Below are 22,334 nucleotides of genomic sequence, written 5' to 3' on the forward strand. Positions count from 1 at the left end.
GCTCCATCCAGCCTGGCCTTGAACACTGTCAGGGATGGGGCATCCACACCTTCTCTGGGAAACCTTTTCCAAGAGAGTATTTTTTCTGAATCCCTCATCTAAACCTACTCTCTTTCAGCTTGGATCCATTCTCCCTTGTCCTTGTCCCTGTCTGCCTTTGCACAAAGTCCCTGTCCAGCTTTCTTGTAAGTTGCTGTCATGTACTGGGGTAGGCCACAGTTCAGTCAAGCCTAAGCCTAAGTCTCTTTTCCAGGCTAAAGAAGCCCATCTCAGGCTTTCCTTGCAGGAGAGGTGCTCCACCCCTCACATCATCTTGGTGGGCCTCCTCGGCACCTGCTCCAGCACATCCATGTCCTTGCTGTACGTGCTGCGGAGCCCAGCAGAGCTGGATGAAGTACTGCAGGTGGGATGTCAATGGCACGGAGGGGCAGAATCACTGTCCTCCACCTTCTGGCCATGCTGATTCAGATGCAGCCCAGGATATGGTTTGCAAATATCAGACATCTCCTGGGGAATCTTTTTGCTGTTTTGTGCCCCAGTCTGCAGCACACCTTCAGGCATGTGCCTGTGACAGCAGAGCATGCAGTTCCCCCAGGAATGCCTTACTTGCACTGCAAAGTGAGAATACATGATGTTTATCTTAAAATTCCAGTGGTTTTTAGGGAATGTTGAAACAGGTGGAATAGACAATACTTTTTATGACAGTCTTATATCCTGTGGGCTGATATATTTTCATGACTTTACTGACATTGCATTGCTACAGTCACATTGATTTCCATGGAATTGTTTCTTAGTTGTCTTCCTGTAACTAGGCCAAGAAGGATCAAACGTTTAAAACCATCTTTCCATTTGGCTGTAGATTTTCATGCTCTTCTGCATCTGATCCGATCCCTTCTGCATCATTTAGACTAACCATACAGATGTACAATCAAGGACTGCTGGAGCTATAATGTCCTTCTTGATCATTTTCAGATTTGCATTTCCACATATTCAGTCTCATTTGCTGCTAAGACTTGCAATTTCCATTTGTTCTGGTGGGAATTCAGAATTTCTGGCCTGTCAAAGTTCCCATTCCCTGAAGGCCATGTTAAGCAGATTAAACATGTCCAGAAATTGCTGTGTGACTCTAATGTCCATCTTCTGTCTACAGTATCACTTTGCTTTCACAATCTTGATAAGATTGTAAAATCAGAAGTTGGAAAGAACATGAAATAGTTCTGCTTTGGGTCCTTGCACCATCATTATATTTGAGGAACTTTGTAGGGCATCATCTCTCTTGCCAGTAGAAAGGCTTTTCTATTTTTTTCTATACTTATAGCATGGATTAGTGTTTTTTTAAAAGTAGTGTTGCCAAATATGTTGAAATTTTACATCTGTGTTCAAACGTTTTTTCCTACCTCTGCTCATTAATTTCCACCTCTATTCCTAATCTATACATCTGCCATGTATTACAGTACTTCTGACAGGAACTCACTTAATCTGATTCTAAGGTTTAGGTGGTTCTCTTTCTGTAATACAGAAATACATTAATTCCTTTGAAATACAGAGGAAATACAGAAATTCTTTTGAAATACAGGAGAAAGAAGGCCCTTAGTCAGGCTGACTAAACCTAGCAATACACAGCTCCAGCAGAGAACACAAGCACCATGAGGCAGACTTCTGGGAATGTTGTCCTAGGAAGAACAGAAAAGCTCATGTGTGCACAGTCCAAGCCTCAGGAATCTCCAGACACATGGATCATGTGAACATCTGGTTATGTAGAGGGAACAAGGTGCTGTGTGTATCTTTCCCCGTTTATATGTTGGATCCATTGGTAAATATATGATCAGCCATGTTTCTCACCCTTTGGATGAATATTAAATATTTAATATTAATCTTCAATATATCTTCTGAACATCTTCAACAACATATAGTACAGCTGTTGTGCAGAGTGACATTTTCTCCACACTGTGTCTCCCAAAAAAGAAATATTTTATACAGGGGAAATATTACTGCCTCAAAATTCTCATTTTCAATCGCAAGTCATCTCCATTTGCAATTCACACAGGTCCACAGGATGGGCTTATGATCCAGCAGCTGTTCTTTAAGGCACTACTGCTGCATGTGCAGCTTCCCTTTCTGTGGCCCTGGGCAAGGAGGGAACTGAAGGGTGCACGAACTGCCTGAATCATTGCCCTCCTACAATCTTTTATAGAGAGGGTAAGCAGAAAAGCAAGTGCAAAAATGTGATTTTTCCACCAGGCGCTCCTTATGAACAGGCAGAGCCAACAGCATGCAGTGACAAGCAACTTACAGATATCCTGCTCCACCAAGAGTCTGCAATTGGATCTGCAGCACTGGGAAAGACAAGAGATTCTGCTGTGATCCCTCTGCCTGTGACTGCAAACGGGTCGTGTCTTTCCCTATCCCGGTTCAGGTGGCAGCGGAACAAATTGCCTCAAAGTACCAAAGGAAAATTACTTGAAACATTTGGATACAGCGCTGGATGGTGTTCAGAGGGGAAAGATGGATTGTATATCGTCATAGTGAGAATATGACAACTACACACACTCCTCAAAAATGCAACTGGAGCACCAATGCAGCTTGGCAATTTCAGGTTTTTCTTCTGAAAAACTTTTTTTTTTTTCTTTTTCTTTTCTTCTTTTCCTCACTCCCATGATGGGGCATAAAATTTTTTTTTTTGTGATATGCTATAACATTGTTATGGCTTTCATTCTTATGTGCAAAAAGGTAGAAGAGATGTTTGAAAACAAAACCTCTCAAAATTTTTCACTGATTAAGATTTTATGAAATATTAAAAATGTAAAAGCACTATCAAAGTATGTTCTTCTAATACTGAGGATTTTCCCCAGCAGAAAACAGTTATGTACAGACAGTGCAATATGTTCTCCATCCACACACTGAGGAGGTTTTACACCCACTCCCCAAAACAGCTTTTACTCCACCAGAGACAGGACTGTGCTTCTGAGAACGTTTTCATGAGCTATGATAAATGTAATTTAAAAAAACTTTTATTACCTGTGGTAAATAACTTTCTGTAAGCAAAATTATACAAAATGAACTTCAACAAATTTTCACATGTACCTAATAGGATAAATCAATGTAATTTTTTTTATCAGGCACCACCATGAATTGAAAAAAACAATGCACCACTTAATTTTATGCAAAATTTTAATTTTAGTTCATAGACTTGTTTTTAAAAGCAGATATTTAAAAATCAATCTGAAGCTGATCAATCTTGGCTTCAAGCAGGAAAAGGATACTCAAGTAACTTGACTGTGGTGAGAGTGAGTGACACTTTGGCTAATCAGAAAATCATATTATTTTTGTTGAAGACTTTTTCATATTAGAGAGGAAATTTGGTTGTGCCTTTCTAGTAGTTACAAAGAAAAGGTGACAGGAAACACTGTTCTGCCTAAGTCTTCGTGTCAGTGAAATCTGTTTAAAAAACTCACATACATGTCAAAATCCCCCAAAAATGTCTGTAACTGAGGTCCAGTGAATGAGCAGGAGCATCACTGTGTATGGCAGTGTACCCAAACGACAAAAAATCCCAAAACTTTCTTGTGCAAGGAAATAATTTCTGGCATATGCAGGACATGCATCACGGTCAAGGGGTTTCTGCAAAGGTTTTCTGCGATCCCGGGGGCTGCAGGTCGCCGTGGGGATGACCGCGGGCTCCTGAACCGGGCATCCCCGGGACGAAGAGCGCGCTCCTGGGGGGATGGGCGTGGCCTCGTCTGGTGGGCGTGGCCATGTAGTGGCGGGCGGGGCCCTGGTTGTGGGCGTGGTCTTGTGATGATGGGCGGGGCCCGGGTGGCGGGCGGGTCCAGTGATGGGCGCGGCCTGGGGTAGAGGGCGGGGTCGGGCTCGAGGGGCGGGGCCGCGGTTCCGGGGCGCGGCGGCGGCGGCGGCGGCGGCGGCGGCGGCGGGATCGGGATCGGGATCGGGATCGGGATCGGGATCGGGATCGGGATCGGGATCGGGATCGGGATGAATGAGGCGGAGGGGCTGCGGCAGCGGCGGCCGCTCCGCCCGCAGGTCATCACCGAGGACAGCCCGGCGCAGGAGGCCAAGGAGGGCAGGTGGGTGCCTGGGCGGGGCGGCCGCCGTGACCCCCGCGGCTGCAGGGCCGGGGCCGGGCCCGGCGCCGGGGAGCGCTGCCCGGGAGGGCCCTGGGAGGCACCGGCACCTCCCGCGTGGCGCGGCCCGGCCGGCGGAGAAGCGGGTCGGGCTCGGAGTGCCCCAGGAGGGGCTGGAAGGGCTGAGGGACTGCCCCGAGGCTGAGCAGAGGCCGCTGCGGGCCTGCGGAGCGAGGCCGCGGTTTCCCGGCTTGGCTGCTGCTGGGCACCCCCGGGTGTCAGCCCCAGTGCTCCTGCTGCTGGAGGAGGCTGACGGTGAGGAGGGGTTGGGACAGCCCCTTCCCCTTCCCCTTCCCCTTCCCCTTCCCCTTCCCCTTCCCCTTCCCCTTCCCCTTCCCCTTCCCCTTCCCCTTCCCTTCATCTTTTGCCAGGCAAGAAATAGCAGTTATCCCATTGTGGCTTGTACAGGTTTATTGTGGGTGTGATTAAGTCCTTTGTAATTGTGGTTAGTCTGTTTATGTCTTGGTAATAGTTTAAAGAGTAATCTGCAGTTTTTCGGCTGATCTACATGTGTCTGACCTCATGAACAGTCTGTTAATGGCTAAGTTAAATATATATATATATATATATTTACAATTACGTGTTTAAGAATTCTATTTTTTAAAAATCACTTCAGTGTGACTAAAGGCAATAGCTGTAATAAGGAAGTGGTAGTATTTGCTTTGCCTTTCATTGCATAAGTTATCAGCTAACTTGTAATACTTTTGTTCACCATCTATTATAGCTCTTCTGATTTGAGTACTTTGCAGATTCTTATTTCTGCCTTTTGGGGTCATCAAAATGAAAGACTGAAGGTTTGCACTCAGTCTCTGTTTTTGGAGGAGAGCATCAGCATCTCTGAGCTTGAGAGACCACTCCTCCTGCTTTCTGCCTCTCTTGGTGTTCAAATCAGTTGAATTTCTATGGCTTTGTCGCTGACTGAGAATATTCACAGGGGCTGTTCTGTATGAAAACAGTGGAGGAAATTCCTGGGCCTGGCCTTTTTCTGGCTGGTAGCCACGGCAGAAACTCTTGAGAACAGATGCTTTTCTCTCCAGCCCAGCAGCTCTTCTGCCAAGGGGATAAGCAGCCTGGCTTCCTGATATGGTGACCCATAAGTATCATCTCACCAGCCTGCTGTTGTCTTCAAAGGCTGGTTTAATGGCTTTGCTTTTTAGTTCATATTAACAACTGAATTTCTGTAATTATAGCTGGAGTCCTGGTAAGTTGAGAGGAGGAGTCCTGCTTTGTTGAGATTTGTGGCTGTGGGCCTTGTAGGGTTAATTGTCAGAGCCACATTTGACTAAGGTTTTCTGTTTCACTGTTCACAGGTGAACAGGTGAATGTTTACCTCAGTGATTCTCTCCAATGACTGACAGTTGTCACTGTCCAATATTGTGGAGTTTGAGGAAGATTCTTAGTGGATGACTTTTTAGTTTATATTTTTGGGGTTTATTTAAATGCTTGTGGTTTCAGCAGTGTCTAAACTAGGTCTTGGAATTTGCAGGCTTGAAGTCTGAGCTTGCTTGTCACCTTATTCTTCATGCCTTTTTTCTTTATTGTCAGCTCCTTGCAAGTTTGCTTGAGGATCAGAAATAAGGCCCTTACTTAAATCATGTTTTTAGGAGCTTTAATTAGGTTGGCTTTGGCAGATGAGTTCCCATTCTGTTCCTGCTCATTCCCAGCTCCTTTTGTGTGAGCTGTTTTCAGCTGTCACAGAAGTGCTCAGATGTCTGCTGACAGTACTTTTAAACTTACATTGTTGAGCTTTCATCTCTTGAAGGACAATGGACAGACCAGGGCAAAGACTGAAGTATTTTTGTAAACTTGGGGATTGCCTTTTATCTTTACACCCTGATCTCTATTCCAGATCCAAGGGGGCACAGGTGGGGAAGTTTTTGCTTCCTCAACACATTTACTGTTAGAGCAGGAAGTGCTTAAATCCTACCTAAATCCTAATGCCTAGTTCTGTCCTTGCTGTTCTCGCTGATAATCCCTAAGGTTACCTTGATGCTGATACCAGTATCACAAATACATGTATTTAGCTCCCCAGCTGGGATATTTGTGCTCTGGGCAGTTGTTCATATTTCCTACTGTCTGGATGATTGACTAATGAAGGATAAAACAGTGGAAGTGGTCCAAGGATTAGTGCAGAGCCACCAGGCACTGTTTGTCTTTATTTAACTGATCCTGCAAGGAAATTGGCTGGCTGGGACAGTGAATGGTTCAGAACAGCTAAAATTATACATGCTGCTTTTCCAGTTCAAGGCTAGGATTTGTTCATCTTGGCTCTCTGCTTTTCTCTGTAGATGCCTGATTGATTTCTCTAAAACTTGTAGAGAGCAAAGTGCGGTTTTCTCCTGTGGAAGAAAATTTTACTTAGTTTATCGTGTTTTTTAATGGGTAAAGAGAAAATACTGCATTAATTTTGTGTTCTGAGACTCGAGTTTCAAACCAATGATCACTAAGTCAAGCAGCCATTCATTTAGCTTCCTCTGTGTTTGTTTTAGTGGAAAATTTTTATTCAAAACTTGTGCTGGATAAAATCCATTGCCAAAACTAAAGATGAAATTAAAAAGGCCCCAACTAAACCCCAGCCAAACAAAACCCCTGTTTCTCAGGTGGTTTGGTTTATTTTGGTTTGGCTTATTTTTTTGTTTGTTTGTTTTTATTTTAGTCAGCTGTAACTTGTAGCATGAATGAAATCTTCACATAAAAATGTTCAGCCATTTATGCTAGTATCCTGAGACCTTTCTCTTACCCTAATATGTTCAAAATGGACCTTGAAGGTGAGTATGATGGTTGTGCAAAAGTGTTACTATTTCCTTTTCTGAAGAAAAGAGGCTGCTACAGATTTTTAAAAGACTATTGTATGTGAAAACAATGTTAATCCTATTTCTTGTTTGGTTTTGGCAGTACCTACAGCAGCAAGGTGTTCCGTGTTACCTTCCTGACTTTGGCTGTGTCTGTGGCTGTGCCTCTGCTTGGTGTGACTGTTCTCCTGGATTGTCCTATAGACCCTCAGCCCATAAGGTAAATGGTTGGTTTGTTTTGAAGCAAATGTTGTGGAAGCATAACTTCTTCCATCTGTACTGTTGTTTTGTTTCAGCAAACAAGAGTTAACAGTGCAAAGTGGTTCTATCTGGATTGAGAAACTGGGGAGTGCTTGCAATATTATCCACACCCATGGATATCCATGGCTGTTTCTGAGCCATCTTGTGCAGTTGTGTGTTCCTGCTGATCACTGAAGGAGCTCAATTACTTTCTTTAATTATTAATCTAGAAAATTATTTTCTGCTACCTAAACTGTCTGTGCAGCTTGTAATTACACACGTGCACTCTTTCCTTCTGTGAAACAAGAACTGCTTTTTTTCTAAAGGCAAACTGCTCAAGCTACTGCAACACTTTCTGAAGTATGCTTTATGTAAAGCATAAGTCAGGTGTGCAGGAGTTGGCAGACTAGGGGAAAAAATGATCAAATGTGTTGCTCAAGAATGTTTGCATTTTGTGCAAAGGATCACGTGGTCCTCCTGTTTTGTAGTTTGAAGGAGCCTCCCCTCCTGACGGGTGTTTTGGAGCCCAACACCAAGTTACGAAAAGCTGAACGGCTATGGGAAAACCAGCTGGTTGGACCAGAGTCCATTGTCAGTATTGGGGGTAAGCACTGACAAAATCAGCTTTTATAGAGGGTTTTTTTAAATGTTCTTCCATTGGTAGGAGTTTCTTCAGCAGTAGACCTCTTAGATAACAGAGTTATTTCCAACGTGCAGATTTTCTAAAAGTAATTGTGTTATGCAGGAAAACCTAGGTTCTCTATACTGGTTTTCTTCTCTTTCATGAGTTCAAAATAAATCTTGTCAGATTAAAAATCTCTGAAAGTATCAGCAATGTAGTCATGGGGTACCTATGTTTGGAGGAAGTGGTCCCGTTTTTCATTTGGCTAGGTCTTAAATGGGAATTAATATTTAGAAGCTACTACCTGTTCTTTTAAAAGTCATTGCTGCTGAGGGAGCTGAATTTTGTGGTGCATTGCTTTTATGACAGAAAACAAATCTCAAATTGACAAATAGTATATTTATATTTTAATTCTGTTGCACAGTATCATATCCCATATTCATAACTCCCTCATCTTCTGTATTAATAACTCTTAAGCCTTGGATTCTTCTTGCAAGAAATCTAACCAACACTTTTCTCTTGTGGCAGGTGGGTTCTTCCCAAGTTAAAAACCCATGTCACCTCTGAGCAATTTCTTAATGAGTTACCTGTCCTACTAATGCCATGACATGCCCATAGCAGGAGCCCAGCATTGTGCAGGGGTTGTTTCTTGTGCCTCCTGAAGGAGGGGTAAGGCTAGGAGCTACTCTTAACCCTTACTGAAAGATCCTTTAGTGCAAGAGGTACTCAGTAGGTGCCATAATTTTTTTTTTTCCTTCTGCTTTATCTTCTAATTTATTAGTAAAATATTTGTAAGAAATTACATTACTCAGAAAGAAGTTACTGTAAATTCCTTCCTCAGATTACACTTTTTTACCTGAATCTGTTAACAATGTGCTAAAGGGATTACCTGAAGCTGATGATTTTGTATGTTGCCTAGTTTCATCAGTCTCTTTAGAAACTCTTTATGGAAACCTTCCTGCAAGGGACAGCTGAGAGGGAATAAATTTTCTGTGAATAAATGTTGAAGTCTCCTTATTCCCTACTTCATGCTAGTAGAAGGATGTTTTGTGATCAGCCTAATCACACAAGTTGTTTTTGCAGATGTTCTGTTTACTGGGACAGCTGATGGGAAGATTATCAAAATCGAAGATGGGGAAATACAAACAATAGCCAGAATTGGCCATGGTCCTTGTGGTGAGTGACAGCTCCTGAGCACAGTGTGCCTGAAAATGTCTGGGTCAAGGGCATGTGTTGGTTAAACTGTTCAGTCTGGATTGGAGGTGTTTATCTTTCTCTGCAGAAATTTGTAGCAGAAATATTGATGTGTTTGTATCAGTGAAGTATGAGTGAAAATACGTACATGGGAAGGAAGAGTAGAACAGAGAGCCAAAAGAATGGAAATGGGTGGTAATTTAAGAATGCAAGGAGGTTTCATGACTACCAGGCCTTCACCATGGATGATGTGATAATGAAAAATCCTGCATCTTAACATCAGAAGGAAGACAAGAGTGAAGTGCATCACAAATAACATTCATTTTCCCATTAGTCCATCCAGAAAAAGCATCTTATCTTAAGAAAAAATAAGGGCAGGGCAGCAACCTGGTCTAATATTTGTGGAAGGTGAAGTCACCAAAATTCTGAGCTGAAGGGCCACCTCATAAAAACTGAGGACTTTTGAACAAGTGTGAGTGAATGAACTTGAACTAATTTGTGAGTGGAAAGGCATCTTGGTTTAAAACAATTATATGGACAGAACACTCCAAAATGAGTTATCTCTCCTTGTATTTTTAACCCTTCCTTTTTCACCAGTAAGGAGAGATGAATGTGAGAAGATGTAAGTGAAAAAATAGCAGTTTACTAAAAAATAAAACAGCAACAACCAAGATAACGGTAATAACCACTAGATATAAAAGTGCTGAATCCTGTTGACTAAGAAAAATCAACACAAGCAGCCAAGCCTCCATGATCACAGAAGCCTCTTATCCTCCAAACAACAGCCACCAGGGAGCAAGGACAAAACAGAAGAATCCTGGAGAACTGTTCCAAAACCAGTCGAATGCTGCCGATCCATCTGCTCCACACCACCTGACAGGAGCTCTCCTGACAGTGGCAGCTGGAACTGGGTCAGTGGCTGGGACTCCTGGAGAGAGGAGATGGTGCTGGTGGAGGTGTCCTGGGTGGCAGCAGCCAAAAAAGGTCTGAAGGAACCGTCCTCCCCAGCCCAGAAACTGAGCTGACCTTGGCAACAGCACTCAAAAATATGTTACAGAATTCTTCAAAGCCTGGAGATAAACAAACCTGCCAGGCTGCCTTGTACTACCTTGACTCAGAGAACCTGTGCCAGACAACTTTCTCAGCAGCCTGGCCAAAAAACGCTGCAGCCTCTGCTCCAAAACCCTAGGGAGAACAGAGGAGCTCCATGTGCCTGTTCCCTCTCTTTTAAAGGGACCCCACATCACCTGCCTTCATGAGCCTGTGGTAAAACAGGCTTCTTCTTCCAGCTCCTGGGTTCTAAAGGGGCAGTGGTCATCTTGGGCAGGTTGGTGTAGGGAAGATATGTAATACAATACACATTTTTTGGGTTACCCAGGACAGAAGGATAGCAACTTACTAAGAGATTTTTGAAAATAAGTATCACCATCTCCATCTACAGAGTTTTGCCTTGCATTTTGTTGTACCTATTTCCCTTACTCTGTCTGTAAGCACAGTAGGAGTTGTGGCTGCACTTGTTTTAACAGACATCCTGCACTGGTCATGGTATTTTTGTTTTCTCACTGCTAAATTACAGTTATTTCTCATGGAATTCTACACCTCTTTCTGAACGAATTATTTGCTTCATTTAATGGGATTTCTGTAAGTGAGTGAGGAAAACTGGTAACAGCTTATTTATTACAGAACTATCTCTATGGGGAGCTTAATGTCCATCTCAGCAGTTCCTGGGCAGCCTTAGAAGCCTGGCTGGTGTTTGTTGGGACTGATGGGAGTTTTGTTTGTGGTAATGATACAGAAGCTCACCTGAGGTTCCACAGCCCTGTGTGATTGCTAGTTAGAAATTAAGGTCAGGAACTGTTGCTGTCCCTATTAGCTCTCATTGACGTGTTCATCATTCATTCTATGTAATTTTATGTGGATGCTCACATGATTAGACTCTGGGCTGATTTGACAACACTCTCTTGGCTGCCTGATAGGTAGAACAGCCTTGGTAAGACAGCTGATGGGAAGGTGGATTTAGGCATGAATGGGGGAGGGAGGGGGCGGTGGTGAAGAATTCCCTTTTTCCTGCTCATTTCCATTGGACTTGAACAGCTTGGGAGAGGTGGGAAGGTTCTGCTGCTCTGTTTCTTTGGGGCCAAAGTGGTAATGGGGAGCCTGGACTTTTCTGTTCCTTGAATTGGGAGTGGGAAGGCTGTAGCTGACTTCTCCAAAAATTTATCTTGTTGATTTTTCAGACTGCTGATATTCTGAAGTTCTTAGCTCTTCAGGACTCATATATCTCCTTGAATTTTCTAAATTCTTCAGATTTGCAGAATTCCTCTTTCTCCTCGTACAGAAGTCTTCAGTGTCTTTGTCTTGAGAAACTAGCTGTTTCAGGACAATGTTGGACCTTTCCAGAAAAAGAAAGGGGTTTTTAAATTAAAAATTATTTCATTAAAAAAACCAAATCATCCCATCCTCCCTTCCCCCAAAACCTGCAGTCAAACTGATTCTTTCTGAGAAGAAGCATTTTGTTAAATCAAATTTTCTAATTTTACCCCAACTTGGGAAGGTGTTAGTTACTAGCCTGACAGATTCTATGATTATCTCTAGACTGGTGAAAACATGGCATGTAAAGTAGGAATTATTTCTTTAATGAATGTATGTGCCATATGTATGCCATAGAGATTTTATAAGCCACAGTTTGAAGCAAAGGTCACATGTGCAAGCAAAGGAAAAAAACAAAAAAACACCTCAAACATTTTATTCTCTATTTTCCATCAGCCAGTGATGTCTGACTGCTTCTCAGGAAGCAGGGCTGCAGCACATGTAGAGTTTGTTTTGGAAAGCAAATGTAAATAATAATTGCTTCCCCTTCCTCCTCCTTTTTCTTAGCTTTCATATCTCAGCTGACACCATATGGCATTAAACATCCCTTTGGTCAGTTTGGGGCAGCTGTCCTGGCTATGTCCCCTCCCAGGATCTTGCTCACCCCCAGCCAGCAGGAGGGGGTAATGTTGGAGAGAGCACTGATGCTGTGCCAGCCCTTCTCAGCAGCAGCCAAAACACCTTTTGTGCAAACACAGCGCTAGGAGGGCTCTTCATCTCAGCCAGACCCAGCACACCTGTGTAGGTACACTGAATGCCTTGTGTTTATTTCTGTTTGGAAAAACATTTTGAAATTGTTTCCTAAGGAGGCCATGAAGATGAGCCAACGTGTGGAAGACCTCTTGGCATGCGAGTGGGGCCAAATAACACCCTGTTTGTGGCAGATGCTTATTATGGACTCTACGAAGTTGATCCTGCTACGGGTATGACTTTTCTGCTCCAAAGTTTTCTTCCACTGACAAATCCGGGCTTCATTTGCAGTTTTGCAGATGCTGCAGGCGAAACAATGCCTGTCTTTTTTGTAAAGTGACTTGAATCTGTCTGGATAAAATGAGTCATGCAAGAGTTTGATATTTATTTTCCTGTAGCAATCACCTCCTCCCTGTATCTGGCTGTCTGGATCAGAGCTACTAGTGACTTATCTTCTGGTGTTACATGGTTTTTGTCGTTAAAATTGGGATCCCAAGATCCATGTATAGAGCTCTGTTGTGGCTGTTTCGGTTTTCATAAAAGGAAAGGAAAAAGATTGGTGTATAAAACCTGTTGTCATGTTTGCTGTAGTTTTGTTTCTGCCTTCGGATCTCGCTGTGGTAGTGCAAAGCTCTTTATTTCTCTGTAACCCAAATCTGCACAAAGTGAAGAGAGATACGTTTTGGTTTGGCTACATTGTGTCTTTTCTTCTTTTTGTAACCAGGTGAAACCAAGACCCTGGTGTCAAGCAAAACACTGATAGAAGGCCAGAAGTTGTCATTCGTAAACGATCTTACAGTGACCAGGGATGGGAGGAAGATCTACTTCACTGACTCCAGCAGTAAATGGCAAAGACGAGACTACTTGTTCCTGGTTATGGAAGGCACGGATGATGGGCGGCAAGTATCTCCTTCCCAAAGGATTTAACTTGCTGTAAGCTCAGTTGTAGGAGTGGGCTTCACCACTTCCTTGATCTTCACATTTTTTCTCTTTGTAAACCCACCTTTGCAAACATTGCACTGCGCAGGGGAGGGTGAGGGAATTGCATGGATGTTGCTAATGACACCTGCAGCAAAATAAATGAGATTCCCCTTTTTCCTTCAAGAAGAGTGGCATGGAACATTTGTTTTAAAAGTGAAGGTGTTAGCATTACATTCAGCCCAAATCCTTCATGAATACTGCCAGTCTCAAGTGCCTTGTTATTTCTCTTGTGTTCATAAACAAATGCTTCCTGTCTATTCCGCCTTAACTTAAACGTGGTGCATGTGAGAAAAGATAGAATGCCTGAAGAATGAAACACAGATGTATAAATATTCATCTTCACTCAAAAATGGTTTATTTTCAGCCTCCTTGAATATGACACAGTGACAAAAGAAGTAAAAGTCTTAATGGTGGGGTTGAGGTTCCCCAATGGTGTGCAGCTCTCTCCTGCAGAAGACTTTGTCCTGGTGCAGGAGACAACCATGGCTAGAATCAGAAGGTGAGTATAACTTTGGAATTATTACTAATCTGTTTAGGGATTGTTTAAATAAAGAAATGGAATGACAGAAGAAACCCTACACTTTAGTTATGCTTGGTTAAAAATGACACGGTGACCTTCCTCAATACTGAATTTTTTTATTTCACTGTAAACGTCTGGGTTGTGTAATCTTTCCATCATGGGCCTCCTTAAGCATAGTGGAGTAAGCTGACTTTTTTCTTGAGGAGAAGTGTGTGGCAGTGCTGTATTTCCCTGTATGAAAATAACGGGAGAAGAATTGTTTTTTTAAATCTTGGGACTCTCATTTGTTAAATGATTAAGTTAATCATTTAACTTAAGATTATGATTAATTAATCATTAACATAAGATCGTGTTAAACTGATTGAGTTAAAATGTTCTAATGTATTATCTATAACTTTCAGGTATTATGTGTCTGGGCTGATGAAAGGTGGAGCAGATATGTTTGTTGAGAATATGCCTGGTCTTCCAGACAATATCAGGTTAAGCAGCTCTGGAGGATATTGGGTAGCTATGGCAGCTGTGCGACCCAATCCTGGATTTTCTTTGTTGGACTTTTTATCTGAAAAATCATGGATTAAAAGGATGATATTTAAGGTAAAAAAAAATAAAATAAATTAAAAAGAACTTTTTTTAAAAAAAAATCACCTTTAGTGGAGGAATGGAAGTGAGAAATATTTGTTTGTCCTGTTTCTTCCTCTTCACAGGAAGATTTAAAAAAACATTAGATGTTGTGGTTAAAACTGTTGTTGCTTTCCCCTGGTAGAAACAGCCCTTATTTATTAATAGGTAGTAAAATTTAACGTTTGCTTCTCTGAGTAGCAGGTACACATCTCTTAAGTTGCCTTCCATCTTGATCTTAGGAAAGAAAAAGGGACTCTCTCTAACCATGCAGCAAGACAGGATCTGCATTTGGATATGTGAAGACTTCACCTGAAGTGCCTAAACTGCTTATTGCCAGGTGTCTGAAGAGCATTTGGGAAGTGTGAGCTGTTCCCATGGCTGCCCTAGGCACCCTAGGAGACAGTGTGTACGTTGTGGATGGTGTTAGGTGACATTTTGTTCTGGTTCACTCTGCCTGTTTTTGTGTCACCCCGCTTTAGGATGAGGAAGGATAATGTGTTTTTTTAAGGGCTAAAGAAACAGCATGGTGCTTTTTAAACAATGCAAAGACTTGAAAATACTTCTGTCCTCGAAAAAATAAAATCCAGCACGCAGTGCTTAGGATTCCATTCCAGCTGAACAAGCTCTATGCTGTCCCTGTCTCTCCTGGTGCAGTGCAGGAGCTCTGAGTGATGCTGCAGGGAGCTTGGCATCAGCTGCACCAGAGCAAGCTGCTATCTCTTACGTGGGCAGCCTTTCAGCCTGCCTCTGGAGTAGAGTGAGCTTCTGCTGATCCTTTTGTTTCTTCTCAAGCTGGCTTTTCAGATACTAATGTGTTAACCCTGTGTAAGAGTGTTTACTCAAAATGTGTCCTTGTGTTCTTAGCTGCTGCTTCTGAGGAGCGTGGAGTGGTCTTTGCCTGTATAAATGTCTGAGATCAGATTGTGGAGAACAAAACTTTTTGTTAATTTTCTTTTCTTTCTTTCTTTTCTTTCAGTTGCTGAGTCAGGAAACTGTGACAAAGTTTGTACCCAAATATAGCCTTGTTGTTGAACTCAGTGAGACAGGATCCTACAAAAGAAGCTTCCATGATCCCAATGGAGTGACAGTAGCTTATGTCAGCGAGGCACATGAGCACAATGGACACCTTTACCTGGGATCCTTCCGCTCTCCCTACATTGGCAGACTTGATCTCCAGCATGTTTAACTGCCCACCCATGATGAAGTCCCACTGTCCTGTACTACTCCAGAAGTGCAAAGGAACCATGTGCTTGAGACAGTGTGTGACCAAGGACAAAAAGTGAGAGTCTCTTAAGGTGCAGGAGCACTGTGGCCATAGGAAGAGATACAGCTTGCTGTACCTGTCCTCTGTCTTGGCTGACTGCTCATGCTCTGAAGTTGGCCTGTATTATTGTTCATATCTGAGGATAATGGTGAGGCATCTTCATTCAGTTCTTTGTTCCTCCAAGGAAATCCATTGATTTTCCTGTGCCCAGCCTTGTTTGGAATCATCTTGAACAGACACCATCATGTCGCCTTTAATGCAACTGTATGTTCTCTTACACTGGAAGGATTTGTGATGGATGGAATTTAATAGTGTGTGATTTGGGTGGCTTGCATGTGTTTATTTCTGTTTTAGTGCCTCCTGTCCCAGAGTGAATACAGTGCATGTTCTAATGTTATACTATGGTGCTGTGGTAGAGGCAGCAACATCCAGGACATGCCGAGGAATCTAGTTATGCCATTGGGGTTCTTCAGTCCCAGCCTGTGTAAATAACAGCAGATATTGCAATTAACTGTTAATTAACATGCAGAATCAAATTGGATCATTACCTGTGGGCTCCTGTGTTTCTTTATAACATTGAGGTCAGACAATGAATGAAGTTGCATTTTCTATGTTATTAAGGATTAGTTCCAATGGGTCTGAAAAGGGTTGTTTGTAGAATTTCCTCCATGTTTTACCAGGTCCTGGATGTCTCCTGTTCGTTATCTATGTGACCATTCCAGGCAGAAAAGGGCTAGCTGCAGGAATCCTCTTCAACATGCTTTTTATGAAGAAGTGGTAAAGGTTTTGGGGAAGATTGGTGTCTGATGATGGATGTGGACTCAAACGGCCTCTGTAAAATCTACTGTTGGTGGATGAGGAAGGCTTTGGTGGAAGTTTTTGGAATGCAGTAGTAGCTCATGGATGCATCTCTGCTAACAGAGATAACTCTGTTAACAGATACTCTGCTTGGTAAATCCAGAGAATGCTTTGCTGCCAGCTGTGGCAAAGGAAAGCCTGTGCTGTTAGGTTTTGTGGCTGCAATGGCTGGCAGCACAAAGGAATTCCAGACAATAACTCAGTTTCACAGAGGAACCAGGGAGGAGGGGGGCTATGGTGGACCTTGTGCTCACCAACAAGGAGGGAGAATGTGCAGCTCAAGGGCAGCCTTGGCAGGCATCATGAGGTGGTGGAGTTTTAGTTTCTTAGAGTAGGGAGGAGGGTGTAGAACAAACTTGCTGCCATGGACTTCAGAAAGGCAGAATTTGGCACCTTCAGGGATTTGCTCAGTAGAGTACCATGGGATAAAGCCCTGGAGGGAAGAAGGGCCCAGGAAAGATGGTTGATATTCAAGGATTACCTCCTCCAGGCTCAGGAGTGATGCATCCCAGTAGAGAGGAAGTTGGGAAAAAATGCCAGGAGGCCTTGTGAACAATGAGCTCCTGGACTAGCTCAGACACTAAAAGGAGGCCTGTGGAGGGTGGAAGCAGGAGCTGTAGCCTGGCAGGAATACAGAGAGTTTCCCAAGCAGCCAGGGATCAGGTTAGAGGAGATAAAGCCCTAAGAGAATTAAACATGGCCAGGGACATCAAGGACAACAAGAAAAGCTTCTGCAGGTATGTGGGTGGTAAAAGAAACACTAGGAAAAATGAGGACCCTCTCTGGAAGGAAAGGGGAGACCTGACTACTGGAGACATGGCAAAGGCTGAGGTGCTCAGTGACTGTTCTGTCCCTGTCTCCACCAGGAAGTGCTCCAGCCACACTGCCCGAGCTGCAGAAGGGAAAGGCAGGCACTGGGAGAGTGAAGAATCACCTGCTGTAGAAGATCACATTTAGATCATCTGAAGGTGCACAGGACTTGTTAAAATGCATCTATGGGTCCTGAGGGAACTGATAGATAAAGGGGCTAAATCACTACCCATTGTATTTGAGGAGCTGTGGTAGTCCAGTTAAACTCCAACCAACTAGAAAAGGGGAAAATAACCCTCATTTTTAAAAAAAAAAAAGGAAGAAAGGAAGACCTGGGGAACTACAGCCTGTCAGTCTCACCTCTGTGCCAGGCAGGATCACGGAGCAGAGAGACTAAAACATGCTGCTCAGGGAAGCTGTGGATGCCCCACCCTTGGGAGTGTTCAAGGCCAGGCTGGACTGGGCTCTGAGCAACCCAGTCTCATGGGAAGTGTCCCTGATGATCTTTGGGGTCCCTTCCAACCCAAAGCATACTGTGATTTTAAATAAGAGGTTTTGCATCTTGAAGAACTAAAGGGGTTGCTTCAGCAGCTGTGTGATTTAGTGCACTGATACTTCAGAATCGAAGCTTTTGCTGCTCTTTCCTTTTCTGCCACTGGGTGACAATACAACCTAAACTTACACTATTGCTGCATTTCTTCACCTTTTGCAAAGGAGAGATTTGCTTTAAATATATAACAAAAAGCAGCAGAAAAGGGGAAGGTGATGCTAAAAATGTCACCTGATTTCTCTGGCTTTCTGCTCTTCTCTTAATAGAGGGCTATGCAAATGAAAATTACTCTTCCCTGTCAGTGCTTCTGTCACCTTGTTCTGTGTAATTGCCAGGCTGCAGCAGTCCTGTGGCATAGCTGATGGCTGCTGGATCAGGTTTATTTGTTTCTGTACAGGCCAGGGGCTGCTCTTTTTGGGAGAACCCAGTCCAGGGCAGGCTGCTTAAGCACCAGCTGGTTCACACTGCTCTGCCAGCCCTTGCAAATATTTGTCCTTTTCTGGTGAGATATGAAAGTTGATGTGATCTCAAGTTGGGGTTGAAAAAGCAAATCTACTGTGGTGATTCTTCTATGCTGATGCTTTCGCACTCTTGGGGCAAGCACAGCTTTGCCTCTTAGTACACAGTTATCACTAGCGATTTATTTGCCAAAGTATTTCATCAAGTAACCTTTGGATAGAGTGCAGTTCTCAGTTAATTTTTATTTTTTAAGGGTACTGCAGACTGACTGGACTTGTACCCCGTAAGCTCCCTCTATTTGTACAGGCTGGACACACAGGCTTTATTCAGTCTGAGAGATTAAATATCTCTGAAGTCTGTAAAGTCCCAGCTGTGGTGGGTGGCACAATGCTGAGAAACAAACCTTGCATGGTGACTGGCTGCTTAACCAGGCCACTGGTGTTCCATTTCTCATAAGAACCTTAACACTTCCATTTTAGCCAGGTCCCATTCCCAGGGTTGTGCTGGATCCTGATAATCCATCCATGGTATGCAGAAGTGAGGGGATCTGTAATAAAACCCAGATGAAACAGATTGACTGACACACAGGTCTCATTATTCACCAATAGGGGTGCTTAAGAACAGTATTTTTTTGGAAACTATTTTTTTCTAAAAAAAAAAACCTCTAATCTTTGATTTTCTCTCAAATGCAAGAGTAAAGCAGCAGCACTAAGATGCCTGTGGAATAAACAAACTAGCATAAAGTACTCTTGATGCTCCTGTGAGAACTGGTTTTTCAGGCTCATTCCACTTCCACAGAGGCTGAGTCAATGCTGTGTGGATTTCAGATGGATGGTGACACACCTGCCTTGAGCAAGGAGAAACCTGGAACAAGTCAGGCTTGGAAAAAAACAGCCAGTCTTCTCTTTTGATGATAGGAGTGCAGGAACATGACACCTCTGCAGCTCTGAGACTGGCTTTTCTCTAGTGTGAGAAGTCTTACTGGATGCAAGAGCATTTACAGAGGTATCCAAAGGTATTGTCAGAGCATGTTTGGCTTTTGGTGGCAGAAGAAAAGGGCTGTGGTTTGCTAAGAAGGAAGTCCTCTCTGCATAACTCCCAGAGAAGCCTGAGGCTGCTTCCTGTGTGTTACCAAGTTTCTTTTGGGACAGACTATGGCATATGAGACAATGTTGCCCTGTCTTCTGAAAGGCTTGGAGAAATTTTCTTTTTTATTATAAAGCCTTGCAGTAAAACCATCCAAGGAAAGGAACGGAGCTGGAGTACACCATAGCTCTGCATTTAAAAATTGTGTTTTGTTTTGCCTTGTTGGTGGAATAAATGTTTCTGCAGGGCACAAGTATGGAGAAGATTTTGCTGAAAGTATTTAAAATGTTACTCCACAGTTAACTGCCTTGTTTCTTGTCTGGAGCAACTTCTGTACTGGAGCTGCTGGAACATAACTTGTGTGCCCCTGACACTTTTATGTAAAGGTTATTTTCTCAGTGTGAACAGCTGATGAAAGTGATTGCAAAGCCTTGGTATAAATCTGATTACTTTAAATTTGTGTCTGCTTTGTGCCAGTAAAAACTTTGCAGGTGAGATAATGACCTCTTAAGCTTCTGTGTCTGTCTGCTCAGTGATCACAGCAGGGATCTGATGATGCTGACACTTGGGCCTTCTCATCCAGCCTGCTTAAAAACAGTGCTGCAAAAGAATGAGCACGGGGGGCAGCTGATTTTTACTAATTTGAGGTAAGGACTGAAGAATTTAGCAGTAAGTTGGTGTAGTTAGCCATGTGTGCAAGGCTTTTTTCTCTCAGTCAGCAGCTGTCCTGTCTCCTTATCTGTCTGCTGCCAACTAAACCTTGTGTTGGTTCCATGTAGCTGTGACTCCCCCAGCTGTCAGTGGGCTCTGAAAGTCAGTCAGGTTGTGAAACTGGGTGCATCTGGTAAAGGCAGAACTTCCAGGTCCTTCATATAGAGCTGCTGCTGTCAACAGAATGCAAAGTGGGAAGTCTGTCAGTCAGCAATGCTTCATATTTTGATGGCAGGCAGTTTGTTTCCTATGCAATTTAAAAAAATGGGAGTATGAGAGAAAATATTTGCAGAGCAGAGCTTTTGAGCAAATTCAGATCTCTATTTGAGGATCACCAGCCATTTTGAAGCTCTGGTAAAACTCAGGTTGTGGTTATCCCACAAGCTCTTAATGTCACTGCTGGGATTGTTCCTTTTTTCTTCAACATACAGGGCTGGTAGAAGCAAATTTTCCTTCTCACCTCATGCCCTAAATCTTTACTAAAAATATTTTTGAATTGCCATTGTAACCTGAAATAGATGTTAGAGACCCAGCAAGGTCTGCAAGGGTATGAACTCCTTGGAGTGAATTGGTGAACTGTTAACCTTGGTGTAAATTGTAGCCAAGATGCAGAGGACAGAGGCATTGGCTTTTTGACGACTGCATGTCATTGTGATTAAGTGGTATTTAGCTGCACTTCTTTAGGTCAGTGCTAGCAGTGTCCTCCTCTTTAATTACCCAAATCCTTCCTGAGTGAAGTGCTCTGGAGTGATACAAAGAGCTCAGTTTAGCTCTGCTTCTTTCTTTGGTGCTGATGAAAGCTCTTTTACCATAGCTGAGGGGATGATGGATACTACAATTCCAGTGTGCCTTTCTTATTGTAAAGCACACTGGAATTATATGTCACAGTGAACACTTGGATGCAGCTTTGAACATAAGGCTGATCTCTCTTTCTCAGCAGGTGTTTGTTTGGATAGAGAGGTCTGAGCAGTCGTGCTGCATTTTCCTTGGGAGAACAGCAAAGGCCTGTTGGATTTGTCAGCCTGCATGATGCCAAGTTCACCTGGCTTTAACTTTTGTTGCTCTGACAAATGGAGAATTGGCTTGGTGACTGAGATGAAGTGCTGTGTGTCAGGGGCTTGGAGAGCTGCACAGGGGACACTGTTGTGTGACAAGCTCACTGCCTGCATGCATCTCTGCACAGACCTGAAGTGACAGCGTGCTGCCTGCTCACCCCCGTGGTGGCATGTGAGAGGCAAATGACATCTGTTCCTGAACACCAGTCTGTCCTGCTGGCTGAAGGAAGGAACATGGATCTGCCCATCCTGTTCTGGCCCAGACTGTCTAGAGCTGACAGCCTGGTTGGAAGCCCTTGGCATTGTGTGGAGCATACAGCTGAAGAAGAAGAGGAATTGAGGCATTCCTAACCCCTCTGAAATGCCGGGAGCAGCTCTTCCTGGCTTTTGTTGCTCTCCTACTAACTTAGCTGTGGCTTGGCTTTCCTGCTGTGTGGACAGCCCAAGCCACCATAGCTGCCTTTCTTTCTCCTTGTCTTTGGCACCAGGCTGGTGGTGGTGGCTTTGTGTGATGGCTGAATGTAGCATGACATTACATCCTCTTGTGGCCCTTCTGGAACTTTCTTTTGAGCACTGTTGTAGGGTTTTTTCTGCCACAGAAGACACTGCTGTTCCCAAAGATAAGATGCAGCACGGCTCCCTCTGCAGCACTGGATGCTGAGTTTGAGCTGCTGCTGGGCCACCTGTTCATCACAAGTGGTGTTTCTGAAGGAGAACTTGAAACCTGCCCAGCTTTGGGATTACTTGAAGCAGATACTCAGCTGTACTATTAATACTGTCTGTTTTAAGATCTCCAGACCTTGGATTAGAGCCTCTCACTGGCCTTTCTTGACAGAATAGTTGTTACAAGGGCTGAAAGTGGGTGTATTACTAATAGGAGTTACAATATTGCTGCAGAAAGGCAACAACTCTTAGAAAAAAAGGAGTATTTGTGGGAAAAAAGTGTTCCTTGTGGCTTAGATCAGGGTCCTGCCAATTTAGAAGTGCTGATCTGTGTATGACTGATCATGGGCTCAGACCTTATGGCTGTTTTAAGGGGGAGCAGCTACCCAAATTCATACTAATAGGAGCCTTAGTCCACTGTAAGCAATAACGAGCCCATGGATGAAGAGTGAAGACTTGAAAGAATGGTAGATGCCCACCTAGAGAAGATCATTATTGTACTGAATGTGAATATAAACTGTAGTCTGCCAGAGATTAAATGTTGTATATTAAGCTGAATGGAACTATGTCATTTAACCTCAGAATTATTCTTTGGGAATATGATTAGATTTATTTGCCTTGGCATTTGCAGAGATGCCCTTTCACAGGGTAGCTTAGCTTTTGATTAAAGTGGAAGCACTCATTGGACTGTGTCATTTCTGGGCTG

The 22,334-nt window shown here is 43.3% G+C and overlaps 1 protein-coding gene and 1 long non-coding RNA gene across 6 annotated transcripts; both read left to right on the top strand.

Moving 5' to 3' along the window:
* The first annotated feature begins 3,831 nt into the window (after nucleotides 1-3,831).
* APMAP (adipocyte plasma membrane associated protein) lies at nucleotides 3,832-15,983 on the top strand. Of its 5 annotated transcripts, none has more exons than XR_015283777.1 (10): nucleotides 3,832-4,085; nucleotides 7,038-7,154; nucleotides 7,663-7,778; nucleotides 8,880-8,972; nucleotides 12,167-12,283; nucleotides 12,775-12,949; nucleotides 13,396-13,530; nucleotides 13,953-14,145; nucleotides 14,412-14,599; nucleotides 15,149-15,983. XR_015283777.1 is itself a non-coding variant. In XM_086878903.1 (9 exons), the coding sequence occupies exons 1-9, from the start codon at nucleotides 3,994-3,996 to the stop codon at nucleotides 15,356-15,358; spliced, it is 1,248 nt and encodes a 415-aa protein (XP_086735029.1). In that variant the 5' UTR covers nucleotides 3,832-3,993; the 3' UTR covers nucleotides 15,359-15,983. The 5 variants fall into 5 exon arrangements, 2 of the variants coding, with proteins under 2 accessions (XP_086735029.1, XP_086735030.1); XR_015283775.1 differs by having other exon boundaries at nucleotides 14,412-14,578; XR_015283776.1 differs by having other exon boundaries at nucleotides 14,412-14,509.
* Nucleotides 15,984-16,116: 133 nt separating this feature from the next.
* LOC147655092 (uncharacterized) lies at nucleotides 16,117-22,310 on the top strand. The gene is made up of 3 exons (XR_015283778.1): nucleotides 16,117-17,262; nucleotides 18,941-19,846; nucleotides 20,851-22,310. It is a non-coding gene; the product is annotated as an uncharacterized LOC147655092 (long non-coding RNA).
* Nucleotides 22,311-22,334: the final 24 nt, after the last annotated feature.

Source organism: Cyanistes caeruleus, chromosome 2 (genome assembly GCF_971803275.1).
Source record: "Cyanistes caeruleus chromosome 2, bCyaCae1.hap1.1, whole genome shotgun sequence".
Classification (NCBI taxonomy): Eukaryota; Metazoa; Chordata; class Aves; order Passeriformes; family Paridae; genus Cyanistes; species Cyanistes caeruleus.

What these genes read in the sequence shown, in the direction of transcription:
- APMAP (XM_086878903.1), top strand. Translation starts at nt 3,994, where the DNA reads ATGAATGAGGCGGAGGGGCTGCGGCAGCGGCGGCCGCTCCGCCCGCAG. An exon ending in CAGGAGGCCAAGGAGGGCAG is followed by an intron (nt 4,086 to 7,037) that starts GTGGGTGCCTGG and finishes TGGTTTTGGCAG; the next exon opens with TACCTACAGCAGCAAGGTGT. An exon ending in CGAAGTTGATCCTGCTACGG is followed by an intron (nt 12,284 to 12,774) that starts GTATGACTTTTC and finishes TTTTGTAACCAG; the next exon opens with GTGAAACCAAGACCCTGGTG.